The sequence below is a fragment of the Panthera onca genome, chromosome A2 (genome assembly GCF_046562875.1).
Source record: "Panthera onca isolate mPanOnc1 chromosome A2, mPanOnc1 haplotype 2, whole genome shotgun sequence".
Lineage (NCBI taxonomy): Eukaryota > Metazoa > Chordata > Mammalia > Carnivora > Felidae > Panthera > Panthera onca.
In genome coordinates this window covers 149,414,238-149,433,815 of record NC_138340.1, presented here as the reverse complement: position 1 = coordinate 149,433,815, position 19,578 = coordinate 149,414,238, and the positions used below count along the sequence as shown (strand labels likewise).

The window sequence follows — 19,578 nt, the reverse complement described above, 5'->3', positions numbered from 1 at the left end:
TTACCAACCTCTATTTCTCCCAATCCCAGCTACAACTTTCCTATTCTGTTTCTATGACTTTGACTTTTTTTTTTTCCAATTCTGCATATAAGTGCCACCATGCAGTATTTGTCTTTCTTCTTTGTCACACTTAGTTCACTTTGCATAAAGCCTTCAGTGTTTGTTAGTTTAAAAAAAATTAATAAAACACATTCTAATAGATGTGTACAGTGATATCTCATTGTGATTTTAAATTTTCAGTTTCCTAATGACTAATGATGTTGGGCATATTTTCATGTGCTTGTCTGCCCTCCATATACCTTTGTGATATTTTATCTCACTCTTTGGCTTGTCTTTTCATTTTAGTGATGTCTTTTTAAGAAGGGTTTTCAATTTTGATGGACTTCAATTTATCATTTTTTTTCTTTTTGGATGGTGTTTTTCGGGTCCTATGTAATAAATCTTGGCCTAAACAAAGTCACAGAATTTCTTTCCCTATGTTTTCTTCTAGAAGGTTTATAGTTTTACGTTTTATAATTTTGTATAGGATGTGATGTATTCTTATAATCTGCTCATGCAGGGGAATCTAAGTATCTTGACTATCAGTTCATTTTCATTATCAGTGGTGATCTAATAGCTGCATCAACTAATGACTAATTTCGCCAACAAAAATTTATGGCATTCATCTGCTCATTGGCAGGGTGTATAGTGTTAATCAAGATGCCAGTAACTGCACTGGTTGCAGTGCCCTCCGGAAGGTGACCTTTCTGATAGAATGAAAGTTGACCAATCTGGGGTGGGATTCATGACTAGGGAAATTGATGGCTACTGTGGTTGACATTTAAACCGAGCAGATCTTAGCTGAAAATAAGATCAAGCCATCAGTGCTAAGGTATTTTTACAGTAAATTACAGATGACATAACTCTAGCAATGGAAGACTCTGGACAAAGGCATGAGGGTGTGAATGAAGGTTGGTTTTGAGGAAGGACAAGTGGTTCCTTTTGGTATGCAGAGATCACATATGAAGACATGGGCATGAGGTGAGCCTGGGGACATGGGTAGGTCATTCAGCTTTGGAGGCCATCTAAGGATTCTGGGTTTCATCTGAGAATGGCTTCTAGGGAGCCTTAGGAGGTGGGAGCCTTAGGATTTCAAGAGGTGGAATGATGTAATCAGATACAAGCTTTGGCAAGATCACTCTAGCACAGTATAACGGGTGGGCTGATGGTGAAGAATGAGAGCAACTGAAAGGAGAGAGACTGCTTGGGACATTCTCCTGAATTGGCGGTGAGTGCTTCTAAGATCCTGAAGTGAGTGGCAGAAGAGAGAAGTAAGACAGCTTTAAGGTACGATCTTCCTCCCCCCCAGTGATTAGAGGTGAAAAAGAAAACAGTCGCTGGCCAATGTCAAATTCACAAAGTGTTTTCTTTGGATTCTGGCATGTTGTTGCTGACCTTAACGCGACCTTGGCATTAAGGTTTTCTGCAAATATTGCTGATTACACAGCAGGGTGGTTGATTTTCAGAAAGTGCACACTCAGGATCCCAACAGTGACAGGCGGTTGCTGTTGAACCCACTTAGAGCCCTCCTGATGGTGAGAGAAATCAGCCGATAAAGGTGACATTCTTGGCATCTTGGACTCAAATGGCAACTTAATTTTCTTCTTCTAAAGTTCAAATAGGAAAAAAAAAAAACACCACTTCAACAATTTTAAATGGTCTCACCATGTCTTTCACTTCTTGGGGGTGTCATTTGCCTTGGGCTTCAAACTGTGGAAAGGGGCTGATTATTGGTTAAATGTGACCGAAAGTGACGCAGGTAAAATGCCAAATGCTCTTTGGACGGGTCCTTAAATGCAGAACCTACTGGATTTGAGAACACTTTCTGGCTTGAACTTTAACATGTTACAGAAAAATACGGGCTATGGATATAAAAAAATTTGGTGAAAAAGACACATTTGGGCGTTTGAAATTGTTCTGGACTTCTTGCTAGCATTTTCCATACTTTTTTTTCCCTGTTAATTTCTGTGGTGCTATCTTATTTCAGTGGCTTCTGGGGGAAAAGTACCAGAGACAGTACCTAACCAGGCACTTCTTCATTGCCCCAGCTCCTGAGTGACAGGGCCTGCGTTCTAATTCTCTTGTATGGCAGGATGGGAGCAAAACAAACACTAGCAGATTCTGGTGACAAGGGTGATGCTGGCCATGCATCTCTGTACTTCTTAGACAGCATATAGTGAAAACAGAGTCTCCAAACCAATTCATTTTCTTGAAAGGGCAACAGGTTTTGGTTGGAGAAATAGCACGTGTTTTATCGAGGCTTGATTTCCAACCAGCTAATTCGCAAGAAGCATTCAGGTTTTTATTGAGCACCTATTATGTAGCAGGACTGTTCCAGGTTCTGGGGCCACAGGAATGAACAAGGCACACCTGATTCCTGCCTTCTGGGAGCCGAGAGTCTCTTCCACGGTCACGCGCTGTGGATATCCAGAGCGCTCAGCAGTCTCCTTATTTCAGCATTATTATAGGACCGTGTACGGATATGCTAGAGATGTGGCCTATTCATATAGTGTCATCAACCGTATAAACAGATGCACACAAAAATGCACGTTCCTGTGACAAGGAATGAATGAAGTGTGTCCACATTCATTATCTGAGCCATCCATGGAGCTTTCTGCCTAGTGTCGTCTACCATACTTTTAAAGGGACAAAGACAATATGGAGCACATTCATAAGAAAGCAACCTGAATGCTGAAACCATGTTATAAGATGAAGGAGTTTAACTTTGAGAAAATAAACATGTTTAGTGCTCTGAGTGAAAGTCAAGGAAAGAGAATTCTGCATCCAGGACTCTAAAACTCGGTCCTTTTTGTTCTTCATGCTTACAATGACCTTTTTCTGTTTTTAAACGAATGTTGAAGGAGATATAGCAATGGGTAGTTTCTTGTAGAGTTAACAAATAATGACTAAAATATGTTCAGCATTAAGAACAGTACTGTCATGATGTACCAAAATAAAAAGGACAGACTAGAGGTTGAGGATTTAAAAGACTTCCTCAAATGTGTTGAAAATCTCCCACTTGGAATTAACTATAGGACAAGCAGGTAATTCTGAATGTGGAAGACGCTGTGCTCCCAACACAATCACTAGCATAAATTCCAGGAGCTGTGATAGTAATTAATTCGATGTTCCCTTGCTTTTCTGTGCAACCCGGGTAACAGAGGCATAAGAATGTTACTGTTTTTTGTTTTGGTTTTTGTTTTGTCTACTGCATTTATCTATTCTTAGAAACCACCCGATTTATTTCACTGTCAGCCTGTAAATAAATAGAAAACAAATCTACAAACTATCGTAAAACAAGTCAGAAAACACAGAGCAAGAGCCTTTCTTTCTGGACAGCTGCATGTGAGAAACAAAATCGGAAATAATGTTGGGTAAAACATTTCAAATCTGCAATGCTTCTTCTCTTACTCCACTCACAAGGTGCTCATAAGCAATTAAGAAGTAACTCACTGGACAAGATAATGAAGAATGAAAAAAGCACGAGGCATACAAAAGAAATGACATCCACAATACATTATCAATTTGGCTTTGCCTGAGCACACCTGAAGATATCCAAGTTCTTCTTTTTTTTTACTGTTTATTTATTTTTGCGAGAGAGAGAGACAGACAGAGCGTGAGTGGAGGAGGAGCAGAGAAAGAGGGAGATGTGGGGGAAGAGCAGAGAGAGAGGGAGACACAGAATCCGAAGCAGGCTCCAGGCTCCGAGCTGTCAGCACAGAGCCTGATGCAGGGCTCGAACCCACGAACCGTGAGATCGTGACCTGAGTCGAAGTTGGACGCTTAACCAACTGAGCCACCCAGCACCCTAAAGGTATCCAAGTTCTAACTGGACTCCAAACATGTGAACCAAAATCCTATTTACATTTTTTTTTTAACATTTATTCATATTTGAGAGTGAGAGAGACAGAGCATGAGCGAGGGAGGGACAGAGAGAGGGAGTCACAGAATCTGAAGCAGGCTCCAGGCTGCGAGCTGTCAGCACAGGGCCCGATGCAGGGCTCGAACTCATGGACTGCGAGATCATGACCTGAGCTGAAATCGGACGCCCAACCAACTGAGCCACCCAGGCGCCCCCCTCTTTTTTTTAAAAAAACATTTATTCATTTTTGAGAGTGAGAGAGACAGAGCATGAGCGAGGGAGGGACAGAGAGAGGGAGTCTATTTACATTTTTAAAAACTTAATCTGGTAAAGACTCCAAACGAGAAAGCAAAATACTCCATAAACTTTAATAATGTCTCATGGTAATATAGAAGAAAATGTATTACCCTTTCTGATGTAATGTATATAGTTTCCGATCTTGAGTTTTCTGATCCTGAAGTCCCAAAAGTCTCTATCCAACTATCTGACATTGCTACCTAGAGGTCTAGGAAGCATCTCAAACTGAACGTTTCCAAGACGGAAGTCTTGGCTTCCACCCCTCTCTCAACCTTTCTCCTCCCTTCAGACTTTCTCACCTCAGTTAGTTAATGGCCCTGGCATCCACATAATTGCTCTCACCCCAAAGCTGGTGGTTTTCCTTGAGTCCCCTCTTTCACTGCCCCCAGCTCCTGCGCCCAATCCAGTTGATCAACACACTTCATCGGCTCTACCTTTGGGATATATCTCAAACCAACCCTTGGCACACCTCCACCTGTTACTCTGGTGCTCGTAACTGCTCTCAATGGTCGCTATGCTTCCATTCATATTTCTTCCTATCATCCCTTTTCCAAACAACAGTTAAGGTGCTCTTTTAAAAACGTAAATGCGGGGGGAGGGCGCCTTGGTGGCTCAGTCGGTTAAGAGTCTGATTCTCGGTTTTGGCTCAGGCCATGATCTCATGGTTTGTGAGTTCGAGTCCCACGTTGGGCTCCACAGCTGGCAGCCCAGAGCCTGCTTGGGATTCTGTCTCTGCCTCTCTCTCTGCCTCTTCCCTGCTCATACTGTTGCTGTCTCTCTCAAAATAAATAAATAAAAACTTTAAAAAAGGTAAATGGATGAAAGAGTGAATGAATGAATGAAGTTCTGTCCCTTGTCTAAAACCCTTCTATGACTTCTTAATGCACTTAAAATAAAATCTGAATGATTCACTTGGTCTGAGGGTCGCTATAATGTGCCAGGCTTGGTGACCACACATGGTCAGGCTCCAGCCCGCCTCTTTATGTATCCCTTCCACTCCTCCCACCTCCTTGGTCATAGGGCTATGGTTATACTGGACCCCTCTCCATTCCTCAGCACTGCCAACCTCGATTTTCTCAGGACCTTGGAGTGTTGCCCTCTCTGTCTGAAATTCTTTTCTCCTGGGGCTTTGTACAGATGGCTCCTTCTTGTTATCCTGTCAATTTTCTCTGACCACACTATTAAAAAACAAAAAACCAAAAAAGCCAATCCCCCTTTGTAGTCAAACCCAGCTACTCTCTGCACTGTCCAGTATGACAGCACTAGCCACGTGTGGCTATCAAGCCCTTGAAATGTGACCAGTCTCAATGTCAAGGTGCTGTAAGTGTAAAATATGCAAATTTAAAAGGCTTAGTACACAAAAAGGCAAAATAGCTCATCAATAATTTTCAGGTTAGTTACATGCTGAAATGATAATATTTGTGATACACTGGTTTAGATAAAATAGATTATAATTTATGTCTCTCTCTACTATTTCAAATGTGACTATAGAAAATTTTAATTATCTATGTGGTTTGAACATATAGCTCACTTTACATTTTTGTTGGCTAGCATTGCTTGATTCCATTATGCTATTTTATTTTGTTTGTTGCACTTTTTGGAAATTATCTTTTTTGTTCACTCATTGGCCATATTCCCCCATTATAATGTAGCTCCATGAGAGCAGGAACCTTGAGTGTTTTTTTCATTGCCGTATCCCAATTTCTAGAACACTGCCCGGCACAAAGAGGGCACTCGGTAAATGTTTACCAAATGAGCAAACGATTGAAAACTTCCCAGTCTTTTCTTTCTACCATTTCCATAGTTGTGATAAGAGAGGCCAGCAAACCTAAGAATGTTCTACACTGCAGGGGAAGGAAAGAGTCCAAGAATATGGGATGCCATATTCAAAGATGTTTGAAACTTTTCTCCTCAGTTATTATCTAACATAATCTCCTCCTGGGCTTTAAGTTCTTGTAGGAAGGGCCCATGGTTCTTGCATCCATATACTTCCTTACTGATTAGCAGAGTATGTCAGTAAAAATATCAGTGACAATAAAGTTACCATAATCGCAGAGTTACCACACTTGAGCCCTTATTTTGTGGCCGGCATTGTACTTATTATTTATTATTTCATTTATAAAGTCTCTAAGTGAGGAATTATTGTTGTATTTTTAAGATGAGAAAACAGGACCAGTAAAGGTCATTAACTGACTTAAGATGGACCAGTTAGCTGGTAGGGACATTCAAATCCACATCATGCTGATGTCACAAGCCATGCAAACACTGAATCACCACACTGACGATACAGCACATGCTGAAAAACTTTTACCGTGACTGATTAACACTAAAAATCACGTTCAGTGTAAAAAAAAAAAAAAAAAAGTCAGCATCAAAACTCAGAATCAAAAGTTGTGGTGACACTCCCCAGAAAGCAGCAAGCGATTTATGACCCACTGTGCATTCAAAGAGCAAAGCCCCGGGCTTGGCTGTGTCGTACCTGACTTCCAGGTGTAGGACCAGCAAGCAGCGGTCAGCCATATCCTGGAAAGATTTGGCAAGTTCGCTCAGAGTCTGCATGATCTGCTCCGACACTGGGGGAAGATCCATGTTCACGTGGCTCTCTTGAGCAGGAGACAGCACTGAAAGAAGTGGGGAGAAAACACCAGTCACTGCACGAGGTGCCCACAGATTTGTTTGAAGCGACGTACTATTTTGTTGTTCATCGTGTTTTGACCAATTTGGCTAACGTCAGTGTTGGCAGCATGAGACGTCCAAGACATGACAGCCTACCTCTGTACTCGATTCAGCACCGATCGTCTGCAATCAACTCACAGAATTATAGAACAGAAACTCAGAGCTGGAAGTGACCTTAATCGTCATCTGGCCCAACCATGTGGTCTCTGCTTGTGTCCCTTGTACATCTTCAAGTGGCTGTTGCGCTTCTGGTTGTATTACTCACTCAAATGTTTACGAAAGAAAATTCGATACCTTTTAAGGCAGCCTACTTCATCTCTGAAGGATTTGACCATCGATATCTAGCCGTTATCTGTTGCCGTTAATTTCTTTTTTTTAAGTTTGTTTATTTTGAGAGAGAGAGAGAGCACACACATGCACACATGTGTACACAAGCGAGTGAAAGAGAGAGTGGGAGAGACAGAGAATCCCAAGCAGGCTCTGTGCTGTCAGCCGTCAGTGCAGAGCCTGACGTGGGGCTTGAAGTCACGATGCTGAGATCATGACGTGAGCTGAAACCAAGAGTCGATGCTTAACCAGCTGAGCCACCCAGGCGCCCCTGTTGCCATTCAATTCTAATCACTGGCTCTGATCCTACCAACTTTGCAATCATTGCCCTATATGTTGGTACTTCAAGTATTGAAGATATCCCCTCTTTTGGCTTCCCTGAAGTCTTCCCCTTCCCAGGCTAACTGTCCCCAGTTTTTCAGGTATTCCTCAAATAACCAGATTGAATTATTTTATAATTCTCATAATTTGCTAACAAACACATTCCGTCCCTTGAAATGTATAGTAAATACTACAGTAGGTCTGACCTTTCTAGAGAGAATGATCAGCCCCCCTGTTCTGGATGCTATGCTGCTTGCATGTAAGCCCGAAATCTTGGGGGGGTGGTTAGGCAGAGCACGCTGTATTCTACTTAAACTTGTACAGAGCTTATAATCAGTTAAAAGCCCCAAAAGGTCTTTGTGGAAAATTTGAGAAAGCTACCTTCTGTTTCCCTATCAAGTAATTGACAAAATTTAACAGCAAAAGTGCAAACCACATTTGTGTCTAGACTTCTGCTGCATATCCCGTTACCCACAGTTTCTCAAAGACCACCAGCAATTAACTTGGCAATTTCATTGAGGAGTTCTTAGTTCTCTAGAGTTTCCAAGACTGGCTTTGAATCCTGTCTCCACCACTTACTTACTATGTGACTGAGAGCTAAATTCTTAAATTATGTCTGCCTCAGTTTCTCGCTGTCACATGGAGAGAATAGTACTTGTGACATGGGGTTTTGGGGAGGCGTTAAATGGGCCATTGTAGGTAAGACACATAGAAGAACAGCATGTCAATCTCCCTTAAAATTATACAAATAATAAGCAATTATCATTATTCATTGGCATGTGACTTGTCCAGGTTAAGAGTCTTAAGCTTAATTATAGCAACAAGGTACTTAAAAGGTAATCCCATCTTGAAATTCCGTTACCGGTATTTTTTGCTTTTCCATCTCAAAATTCTTCTCTCTGTCAGAGGACGCAGTATCTTTTGGAAGAAAGGCTCCTGGGATCTAGGGCACGTAAGATTTGGCAAAGCATCACTGACTAACTCAGGAGGGGTTTGCCTCACAGGGTAGAGAGTCACATCTGACTACAGCGGTGTCTGCAGTCACAGCCTTTCACAGCTGCATCTGTTTCTGGACTTTGCTAAGCCCAGAGAAGGACCCAGAGAGACAGTCCAGCTTCATAAGGCCAAGATCTCCTCTGGAGAACCAGACTTTAATAAATTATCATGGCAAAGATTAAACAAAAAAACAAACAAACAAATTCAGGCAAAGGGATCTGATCTGTAAGGAAGAAGGAAATGCAGTGAAATAGTCTTCACATTACTGCCAGCCTTGGCATCGTTCAAGATGCTCACCACCTCGATCTGTAGGAATGGACACGTGGCATGGTGCCGCCTCTCTCAGGTTAACACTGCTCATGCTGTACGATTGCCAGGTGAGATCACTGCCTTCATAATGTGTTCATTTGGCAGGCTGGATGAAAGTGACTATGAGTAACACTTTTCTAATACTTCAAAGCACGTTAGGGCTTTTGAGTCCCTGGACTCCACTGCCGAATGACGGTCAGTTACTGTGGTTTGAGAACTCTTTAAGTGCCAACGATAAGGTGCAGAAATCAGACCCCGAAGAAATCAGACACCCGGCTTCAGGTCCAGAGTTATACCGATCTCCTAAACTCCATCAAAGGCATTCTAGACAAATTCCACCAAGGAAGTTAAATTAAAAAAAGAATCCAAGTAGAGTAAGTTAATGGAAAAGAAACAGTCCAGATAAAACTTGGAATGAGTGAGGTAAAAAGGAGTTTAAAAAAGCAGCGCATTGTACATTTCACTTGACTGTAATCTACAACAAAAACATAACATTTTAGTAAAGGAGAATGAAAAATCACAGCCCAGAGTTCTACTGAAAAGCTGGCCTCTGAATTCCTGAGGGCTCACTGAAATTTGCGAAGTTTTCTTAACAGGAAGGAATAGACTGAGCCAAAAACTGCTGAGCACGGCAAACAAATACAACACAAAATAAGGAACTCTCTCTTAAATGTCCAGTGGAAATCTACAAATAAGCAGTGCTGACAGAATTGGCTTGGGATACAGTCGAGATAGAAGGCTACTGGACACACACAAATGGACCCATCCTTTTAGAGGCTATGTGGTTACAGATCTTGGGGATTGTTCTTCGTATCAGCAAAGCCCACATATACTAGACTTTAAAAATGTTAGTACTTGCTCATTTAATTAAAATATACACTTTGAGCTGTTTTGCTAATACTAGGGAGGGGTCGCATCAGATCATTCGTCATATTCCATTCCTCTTACAACCATTGTATAAAAGCAGGCATCTTTGACACTCCTAGCTAACTAATTGTGGCAATGTAACCGTGGCTTTCTGTACTCAACTGATTGGTCTATATGAGGATGCTGACACTTGCTCTCTAGGGCAGACACTGCTTGGTTAGGTGAACCGACACATATTTCCAATTCTCCCCTGCTCACTCTGCAAGAGACTCCAGAAACCTAAATGCTTGCATTCCGAGCCTTGCTTGTAGCCAGAGGAGGTCATGTGTCACCATTTGCCCAGCGACCTTCAAACAGATTCTTCAGTGGCAGCTTGATCTAATCCTGGACCAATTCTGCAACCCATCTTTTGATGGGGAAACAAAAGTACGGGTCGTTGCCGCAAAAAAATTTCTGGATCTTCATCTCAAGAACACCTTCCATGCCCCTTGTCCTTCCTCTGCCAGTGCTTGGTTTGGCTCTTTCCTGTTCTCGGCAGCCTTCCCAAATTTGTGCTGCTGCTTTGTCCTTCCTATTCTCTCCTCACCCCTCTCTTAAGGACCTCAGATTCTCATTAAGACTTCAAAGGAATCGCCAACACGTGCTTTCTCTGTGGTCTTGCCCCTTCTATTAACTTTTCCATGTGTCATAATCCTTCTGCCTTCACCACATTATTACATCGTTATTCGGATGATATCCTAATTGCCAAATCCAATGGATGCTTTTCAGTCCTAATTTCAGAAACGTTCTCTGCTACGTTCAATTTTTCTTAAATTTCTGTTCTCTTTTGGCTTAGATGGCACCCTACACCCCTGGGTGTACTTTTACGTCTCTGACATTGTTTTCATTGTCTCCTTCCCTGGATCTTCTCCCTGTAGCCCACCCGCGAGTGCTGGTGTTCCCAGGCCTTTTTTCTCCATTCATTTCCCTTACTTGTCATTCTGTATGTTCTCTCTGAGTGAGCTCACCCATTTTCATAGTTTTTGCTATTACCTAGGGACTGGTGACTCCTAAACTTCATGTGATCAAATGTGTGCAGGCTAGCTTTACCTGTGTACATCCCACAGGCATCTCAAACGCAATGTGTCCAAAACTAAGCTCATTATCTATCTTTGGCATCTACTCTTTACCCTGAATTCCCTTTCTTTTTTTTTTTTTTTTTTTTTTTATTTATTTTTGGGACAGAGAGAGACAGAGCATGAACGGGGGAGGGTCGGAGAGAGAGGGAGACACAGAATCGGAAACAGGCTCCAGGCTCCGAGCCATCAGCCCAGAGCCCGACGCGGGGCTCGAACTCACGGACCGCGAGATCGTGACCTGGCTGAAGTCGGACGCTTAACCGACTGCGCCACCCAGGCGCCCCTGAATTCCCTTTCCATCGGGGGTGTGGCGATCTAGGAATCTCAGCTGCAAACCTGAGAGTGATTTTTGAGCCTCTCCTTTCCCTCACTCTCCTCGGCAAAGGCTAATTTCTGCAAATTCCATTTCCTGTCTCTTAACAGCTTAAAAAAAAATTTTTTTTTAATGTTTATTTTCGAGAGACAGAGAGAGATAGAGCATGAGCAGGGGAGGGGCAGAGAGAGAGGGAGGGAGACACAGAATCCGAAGCAGGCTCCAGGCTCTGAGCTGTCAGCACAGACCCTGATGTGGGGCTCGAACTCGTGAGCCATGAGATCGTGACCCGAGCCAAAGTTGGATGCTTAACTGACCGAGCCACCCAGGCACCCCTGTCTCTTAATATCTTTTATCTTTTCTGGATCTGCTGTGATTTTCTTGGTTTAGCCCTCACCTCTTCCATGAACTACCACAATAGTAGGCCTCATGCCTGGCCTCTACCTTAATTCAACCCTCCATATTTAGCTCACTAAATATGAGTTAGAGAAGTAGAGTTATTTATCTAAAACACAAATTAGACTTTGTCACCTTCTTGTAAAAATAACATCAGTGTTTCCCATTGCTGATACGTTGAAGTCCAAGCTCCTTAAACAACCAGGCTTTCCATGGTTTTTGGTTTCTGTCCAACACTTTAGTTTTTCTCCATCTTTCACCATTTTCTCCTTCCTCGCCAATTTATCTCCCTTCCTTCCCATCCTGCCCCTTTAATCTGACATCTTTTGAAAGCAAGTTCCCAAAACATATCTTGCTGTTTTCAGGATTCTATACCTTCCATGGCTCTTAATCCCCTTTCTAAACTATTCGTGCTTTCTGGCTCAGGAAGTGTTTCCTGACTCTCCAGGCAGGGTCGCTGGCTCCTCTGGGGGTTTTCTTTCCACATAATTCTATTACAGTAGTTATCATATTCCACTGGCATTATCTGTTTATCAGTATGTCCCCCTAGCAGATCATTAACTCCTTCAGGGCAGAGATTATCTATATATCTATATCTATCTATATCTGCTGGAGGCATGGCAGGAGCTAAATCAATGCTTTTTTAATTAAACAGAACAAGTGATTTAATTGACCAACGTGACAGGACAAAGAATTCACATAATAACAGACTGATAAAAATCAGGAAAGAGAAGGCGGAGCTTGCCACTTACAATTGTAACTTCTTCCTTAGTTTCTTGAGTATATTTTGGGGGCTGAGTGGGGATATGGAAATAGCTCATTATAACTGGTGTGCTGGGCTATTCAGGAATCTTGCAGAAGCACAGGCTAAAGGCTTTCTGGTCAATTCCTACCGCCCAAGCACTCTCCTTATAAATTGTGTTGCCGTTAGAAGTCACTTTAATTTCCACCTTGTGGCAGCCAAGACTTGGGGGTCCTCTCTTTTTGACCGACTTAAAGTCCCCGGCATATCAAATAACCAGCATCTTTCAAGGAAAGCCAACATGCTGTCATGGAGGGGCAATCAGCCTAGGACATTAGGATGTCTCAAGTGGTTCCACATCCTAATATTAACCAGACTGAAATGTGTTTAAGTCTTAAAATTAGTCAAAATTGGACTCATTCAGACCCAGAAGAGCATCTGTTTTCAAGGATGCAGCTGCTCCACTTTCAATGGCAACTTACTGTGACTTCTTTAATTGATTCATGTGAGGATGTCCTTGTGCATCTGCAATATTATCTAAAATTGCCACAATATTAGCTTAGACCGGTATCAGCTGTCGCGAAAGTGATAAATTGAAAAGGGAAAGATGGTTATCATGGCAGGAAAAGAAAGGTTAACTCTGTGAATTCCAGCTTTTCAGAAGATGGTTAAAAGACAATGAAGAATGATCCCATGAGATCTAAGGGCTGGAAAACATTTTAGAAGATCAAATTTTGGTACAATCGTTATTTCTGACTCCCCTTGCTATTTGCATGGCAAAATGACAGACACCACAGAATGACGTCTGCTTGAACCCAGAATAAATTTACTTAATTTCTAATCTTCAGTTTCCCTGTTTAGAAAACTGTGGTAATAGCGTCTTCCTCACTCCCACAGCAATGGGTTATTAGGTTCTGTAAATAATTTTGAGATCCTTTGATGCTGTTACCTGGCTGACATTTTTAAAAAATAAAAAAATAGGACGGCTGATTAGGGCTGTGACATTAAGGACTGATGAGGCTCACGGAGTCAAAGGGGGCTGTGACAGGAGACCCTCCACCTAACTCTCCCCTCTCCTTAAATGCCTGAGGGATGTGCTACTGTGGAGCCTGACCCTGGGGTAGGATTTAAAGGCGTCAGACACTATGACGTTGTGGTTCCAAGCTGGACCGTCAATGACAATGGGAGCTAGCTCTGTCCTCAGTCTTCTCGATTTTTCTGTGCCACTATCCTTACTTTTTATTCATTCCCTTGAATTATTTGCAAGCCTATACAAGCTAACCGTCTCCCTACCCCCATGTTTTGTACACAGTAGCCACTTGATAAGTGTTTCTTAAGTACGTCACTTAGGTGTTTGTGAAACCTACTGGCTTCTGGAAGCATAGGTGATCTTCACGAACTGAAGGATCTACTGTCTCATTCGCGCCTAATGTGAACCTTCTCAGGACAGCGATGTCCTTTCTTTATCTGCCAATTACTCCAAACTAACGTTTCATGGTGACTCTTTTTCATCATTCGTTCTTTTTCCTGAAACGCATTTTTAACCCCTCGCTATTCTTTGCCAGTCCTGGCTTTTGCCACCGTGATCAAATAATTTATTTTGTCACTCCTTGCCACCCACTGAACAATCCAGAACCTAGTTTGAAGTTCTTTTGCTACATTTTTGTACAAGAACAGGCCTTATCCAAGAATCATGTTTGGTAGGTTCTCTTCATTTTGCTTCCTATTTCAAGAGCAATGGTTCTTTTTAAATAATAAGTAGTTCTTTTCGGTCTAGATTTCCCTAGAAGATTTGGGTGTGAACAAATAAAGTCAGTTGATTTTAAAAACCAAAATGTTGACTCGGATTGTTCCTTGGCCTATAGAATTCCAACGGCAAGGGATAGTGATGTATACGTTATTCAGATTAGACCATGTACATGCATCCATGTGTATAACCAACTCTGAAAATACAGCCTACTCTGTGAGACGTAATGAATTCTTTTACAGCTAATAGCTATGCGGCACGAATGCCAACCCTTTTCACTGCTGCTTCCAGAAGGAAGCTCTCTTTTGTCTACTCTTACAGGGGAAGAAGGACAAATGGAAGCAATTTTCCCCCCCTCAAGTTGGGGTGGGAAAAAAAATGGAAGGAATGCATTACCAGGAAGGGAAAAAAGATCAAGAATGGAGGAACTAGGGCACAAAGTGATTGTGTCCTATTTATATTTGCTTTTCTAGGGTCTAATCACCTAATTGAGAATGTTGACGGTTAAAAAAAAAAATGTTTCAAGTGGGAACAGGAGGCGAAGACCTACTTTCCGTTCTGTGCTACTGTTATTTAAATGATGATGTGTTACACCTTTTCTCCTGTTAGTCATAGACTTATGGACAACATAACTTCATGTTCTTTGGAACATCCCTCTGTCACCCCTCTCTTTCCCCTCTGAAATGTCTTATATTACCCTAACTGGAGGCAGTAATGCTTTGGGGAAGAAAAGGCATGCTTGTCCTACTTATCACCCAGCCTAACGACACAGATATTCAGTAACATTTATGTAAGAATGTGTTATTATAAAGCAAAAATAAAATAAAACAAAGCCCCAAGAGCAAACTTTCATAAAGAGCTCGGTTTTTTTTGCTTTCTTTTTTTTTATTATATGAAATTTATTGTCAAATTAGTTTCCATACAACACCCAGTGAAGAGCTCAGTTTTTTTTTTTTTTTTTTTTTTTTTTATTTATTTTTGGGACAGAGAGAGACAGAGCATGAATGGGGGAGGGGCAGAGAGAGAGGGAGACACAGAATCGGAAACAGGCTCCAGGCTCTGAGCCATCAGCCCAGAGCCCGACGCGGGGCTCGAACTCACGGACCGCGAGATCGTGACCTGGCTGAAGTCGGACGCTTAACCGACTGCGCCACCCAGGCGCCCCAAGAGCTCAGTTTTAAGGATGCTGCTTAAGAGTAATTTTCATCTCTATGAAACCATACTCTTTTGTCCTGCTTCCCAGAGGGACAGAATTTATCCTCTCACTTTTTATTACCCTTAGAACAACAGTTCTTAACCACTGTCAGCCTCACTTTCCTCATGTGTCTCCTCAGAGAGTTGTTGTGATGACCAAATGCAGAATGTGGCCCCTCGCACAGCACCTGCCACAAAGTTAGGGACCATGCTTTGAACTCCAGTAACACGATGCCTCCTCCTTCTTCTTCTGGCCTTCAGCACTGCTCACCTCACGCTGTATTTGCCTAGAGAGAGAGAGTCCCTGGTAGCTTGTGAGGTCTGTGAGAACAGAAGCAGTAACTTCCTTCTCCTGGCATCTCTCACAGACCATGGCTCTTCCTTAAACTGGGCAACAATGCCTGTTGAATGGAATCTTCACGTTAAGGACAAATCAAAGAATTTCATATCTTTTTCTTTTCACTGAATCTCCACAATGCCTTTCAACCTAACGTTAAAGCTTATTAGCTTGGAACGTTATTCCGTTTCAGGGTAAGAAAGGCCAGGAGCGAAACTGAAGAATTAGTCCAAATATTGACCTATGGAGGGAAAACAAGGGCGATTCGTGTAGGGCTCATTGCAAAGGGCAAAACAAAAATGAGAACCAAGATTAAAAAAAAAGGACAGTTGTTCTCTTAGGCTACCACAGGATAAGAGGCCGATTCTGAGCCAACAGGTTTAAGCCACACACTGCAGTTCTGTAGAGGGAAGATCACATCTTCTGCTACTCACAAAACGGCGCTTGACGTAACAGGCCTGAGCAAGCCCCAGGTCATCCAAGGCCGTTAGCTGGAGACTCCTCCTTCCATACAAGGCAAACCAGCACAGACACACTGGTTTTTACGCCTTGTGAATGACAGTACAGACCTTAGTCCCCTTCGGTCCTGGGGGGGGGAAACATGAAGATTGATTTTTCCTTTATTCCAAATAATCCTCCCTGAGGCCTGGTAAAAACCTAATCATCGACTCAAAAGGCGTGTGGTGTGGCCAATTCAGCTCCTGCCGGATATGAAAGAGAAATGGAGGAAAAGCTAATGAACAGCTCCCGTCCTTGCTGCTGAAAGGCACTATTGTGGGACTCTATTAGATTTCCGTGGACTTTGTGAGCCTTTTGTATTTTGTAAAACCCTGCATCAAAAAGCATCTTGAGGTGTTAACAAATACTTAGGCAGATATTTTACGTGAATAAGCAACCCAGATGTAAGTTTCAAGAGAATTTCAGAGGCCAAAATATTATGTGGCAAAGAGATAACATTTAGTCATGTCTCAATGGGATCCTTCCGGCTTTAGCATTTGTAAATCTTCCAAAGAGCCTTTGGAGATGGCTTGTTCACAGCGTAAATCAGAAACATGAGGTCCATCTACAGATAGTGAAACCAAACCACACAGAAAGCAAGCACGCTGCCTGAGACGACACTGGTAAGCAGGGGCCACAGATGAAGACAGAGATGAAGGGGTTAAAGGGAACATCCTGCACTGGCTCTCTCTTGCACTGGACTTCTCCCAGGGGCCTTTTCTTCAGGACTTTCCTATTCAGGCAGCTACATCATCCATACATTTGGACTGGAGTTGAAAAGTAATCATTATCTTCTTGACCTACAGCAGATACAACTTCGCTTTTATCTCTGTATCCCGGTAAAAGGAGGGTCAGGTACTCACCTCACAGGAGTCTGATGATTAGATGAGAAAATATAGGGGCGCCTGGGTGGCTCAGTTGGTTAAGCATCTGACTTCGGCTCAGGTCATGATCTCACGGTTTGTGAGTTCGAGCCCCGCATCAGACTCTGTGCTGACAGCTCAGAGCCTTGAGCCTGCTTTGGATTCTGTGTCTCCCTCTCTCTCCGCCCCTCCCCTGCTCGTGCTCTCTCTCTCTCTCTCAAAAATAAAATAAGCATTAAAAAAATTTTTTTAAATGAGAAAATCTGCAAAGGCTTAGAATAGTATTTGACACACAAGCGCTTAATATATGGCAATTGCTTTTACCATCACAATGACTACTGTTACTTATTCAAACAATGATGTACTGACTGAATAAATGACAACAACCCAGGTTCCTTCTCCTTCGTCCGTCGCTTTCGGTCAGCTTTGGAACAATCAGAGTAGCTTTACACAGCGAACGGCAAAGCCCTCACGAACTACTGTTAGTGTAGAACAGAGCAGGTAGAATCGTAGATGCGCTGGTCACTCTGATCCTGTTGCTGTGAGGACAACACACAGGCAACTGACATATCCGGAAGACAGAGTTGTCCCTGCCACCGAGCACACAGACAGTCACGGAGACCAGATGTGGAGTTGGTGACGGCTCCCTCTGAGGCTGCAAGTAACAAATACAGGGAGGACGCACTTGCTAACACATGGTGCCGGATCTGCCGGTGTGAAACCTGCTGAGAGAATTTCTCCTCAGTGAGGACAAGTGTGGCCACTTCTCCAGTCCGCAGTCAAGATGACAGTTAACCAAGTCCCCCCCTTGTGCTCTCTCTTGTGTCAGACGTTCCCTCTGCGGGCTAAAGGGATGAGCTGGTGCCACACACCTACTGACGAATGCCTTGTGAAGGTTAATAATATGCAGCCCTATTTCCGTCTTTCTACATTAGTAACACATGAATACTGTTCTCACATGCATTCTGGCCTTGCCATATAATCCCTAGGATAATTAACAGTTCATATAGATGCTTCCAGAATCAGCTTTCCTAAATATCAAAAGGTTCATAATCTGTTTTTTCATGTATTTTTTATTTATTCTTGAGAGAGAGAGAGAGAGAGAGAGAGAGAGTAGGGAAGGGACAGAGAGAGAATCCCCAGCAGGCTCAGTGCTGACAGCAGAGAGCCCGATGTGGGGCTTGAACTCACGAAGCATGACGTCATGACCAGAACCGAAGTCAGACGTGTGACTGACTTCCGGGTCAGTCCCGGGGTTCCGGGAACCTCTATACTCTGTTTTATGGCCAGTTAAGGGTAAGCTACATAGAGCAGCAATCATTTACCTATCTGGCAACTATGTAATCTGGGGATATGTATTACCTCACTCAAAATCAAAGTAACTTTCTTTCTCTAAGTAAAAGGACCTGAGTGTTCTCATATTAACTACGAACCCATTTTTCTACCTATGACATTTCTCTTGCAATGAACAAGTTTACGCTCAGCAAGTAGTGGCTAAATTCTGACTCAACCACTTACTAAGTGAATAACCTTGGGCAAAATCGTGAAGACCTTGAACTGGAGCGGTGACAGTTTCCGCCTCTGGGAGTCATCATAAGGACTCGGCGTATGTAACGCACGTAGAGCATTTAGGACAATGCAGGGCACACAGTAAGTGCTTACTAAATCTCAGTTATTGTTGTCGGACCTCTTGGTGGGAACCCTGGAGACTGAAACCCCGAGACTCATTTCCTTCCTCATCCAAACACCTTGCAAGACACCGGAGAGCTGTGGGCTTAGTTGTTCACGCAGCTAATGGACAGAAAGAAAACGCTGTAGTAAGACATTTACAGGTGTAAACTCATGACATTCTGACCTTAAAATGAGGAATGACAAAAGTAAGAGAACACTACAGAATTCTGGCAATGTTCAAAGCAGCGGAGGCAAACAGCAGAAAGAAAGAGGGACTAAAAGTGGCAGGTTTAAATTTTACCTTTTAATCTACTAAGTGAGGAGACTGACTTTCTCCAGAGTTGTCAATTCAATAAAAGAGGCAGCATTTCAGGCAGACATGAGGAAGTGGAGCTTGGCGGGAAAGCAAGGAATGAGACTCAGAAGCAGCTTGGGAGGAGATGAGGAGATACAGTCGTGTTTCTCACATTCCTTTGAGGGAGGAATGATGGGGATCTTTCTTTTCAAGGAAAGGATGTCTGTAGCGCTTGGTTCTTTAGCAAAGCGAACTTAGGTGTTATCTTAGGAATTCAAAAGGGTATTCAACAAAGCCTGGAAATTGTGTTTTTGGGAGGGCAGGTCTGCCTTACTCAAACAGGGCTTTGTAAGGTCAAATTTGTATTCTGAATCAGCGTTTACTTCACGGTCACAGATGGTTTTCACCCGGCCAAAGGTGCTATGAGGAGAGACAGGAGAAAAGACGCACCCGGGTGTGTGTGCATGGGACACGGCGATGGGAGGAGTGATCATGAATCTATATATAGCCATAACATTTGGGTCTGAAATGATCAAAATTGGTATTTTCACAATAAGAGTATTATAAATTATTTCAATATGTACGTAAAGACACTGACAAGTCAGGTCTTCTATGAAAGCTTCAAACAGCTGAACTGGGCTTATTTTGAAAAGATGTGTGTGTTTTTAAAGGTTTATTTATTTTCGAGAGAGACAGAGAGGGAGCAGGGG

The 19,578-nt window shown here is 42.7% G+C and overlaps 1 protein-coding gene across 1 annotated transcript in view; it reads right to left on the bottom strand.

Moving 5' to 3' along the window:
- The window catches only part of EXOC4 (exocyst complex component 4), a 750,526-nt gene that overhangs the window by 64,265 nt on the left and 666,683 nt on the right, over positions 1–19,578 (bottom strand). Inside the window, exon 15 of the mRNA XM_060633916.3 lies at positions 6,678–6,819. Within this exon, the coding sequence (XP_060489899.1) occupies positions 6,678–6,819 (142 nt within the window). The remainder of the gene's footprint in view (positions 1–6,677; positions 6,820–19,578) is intronic.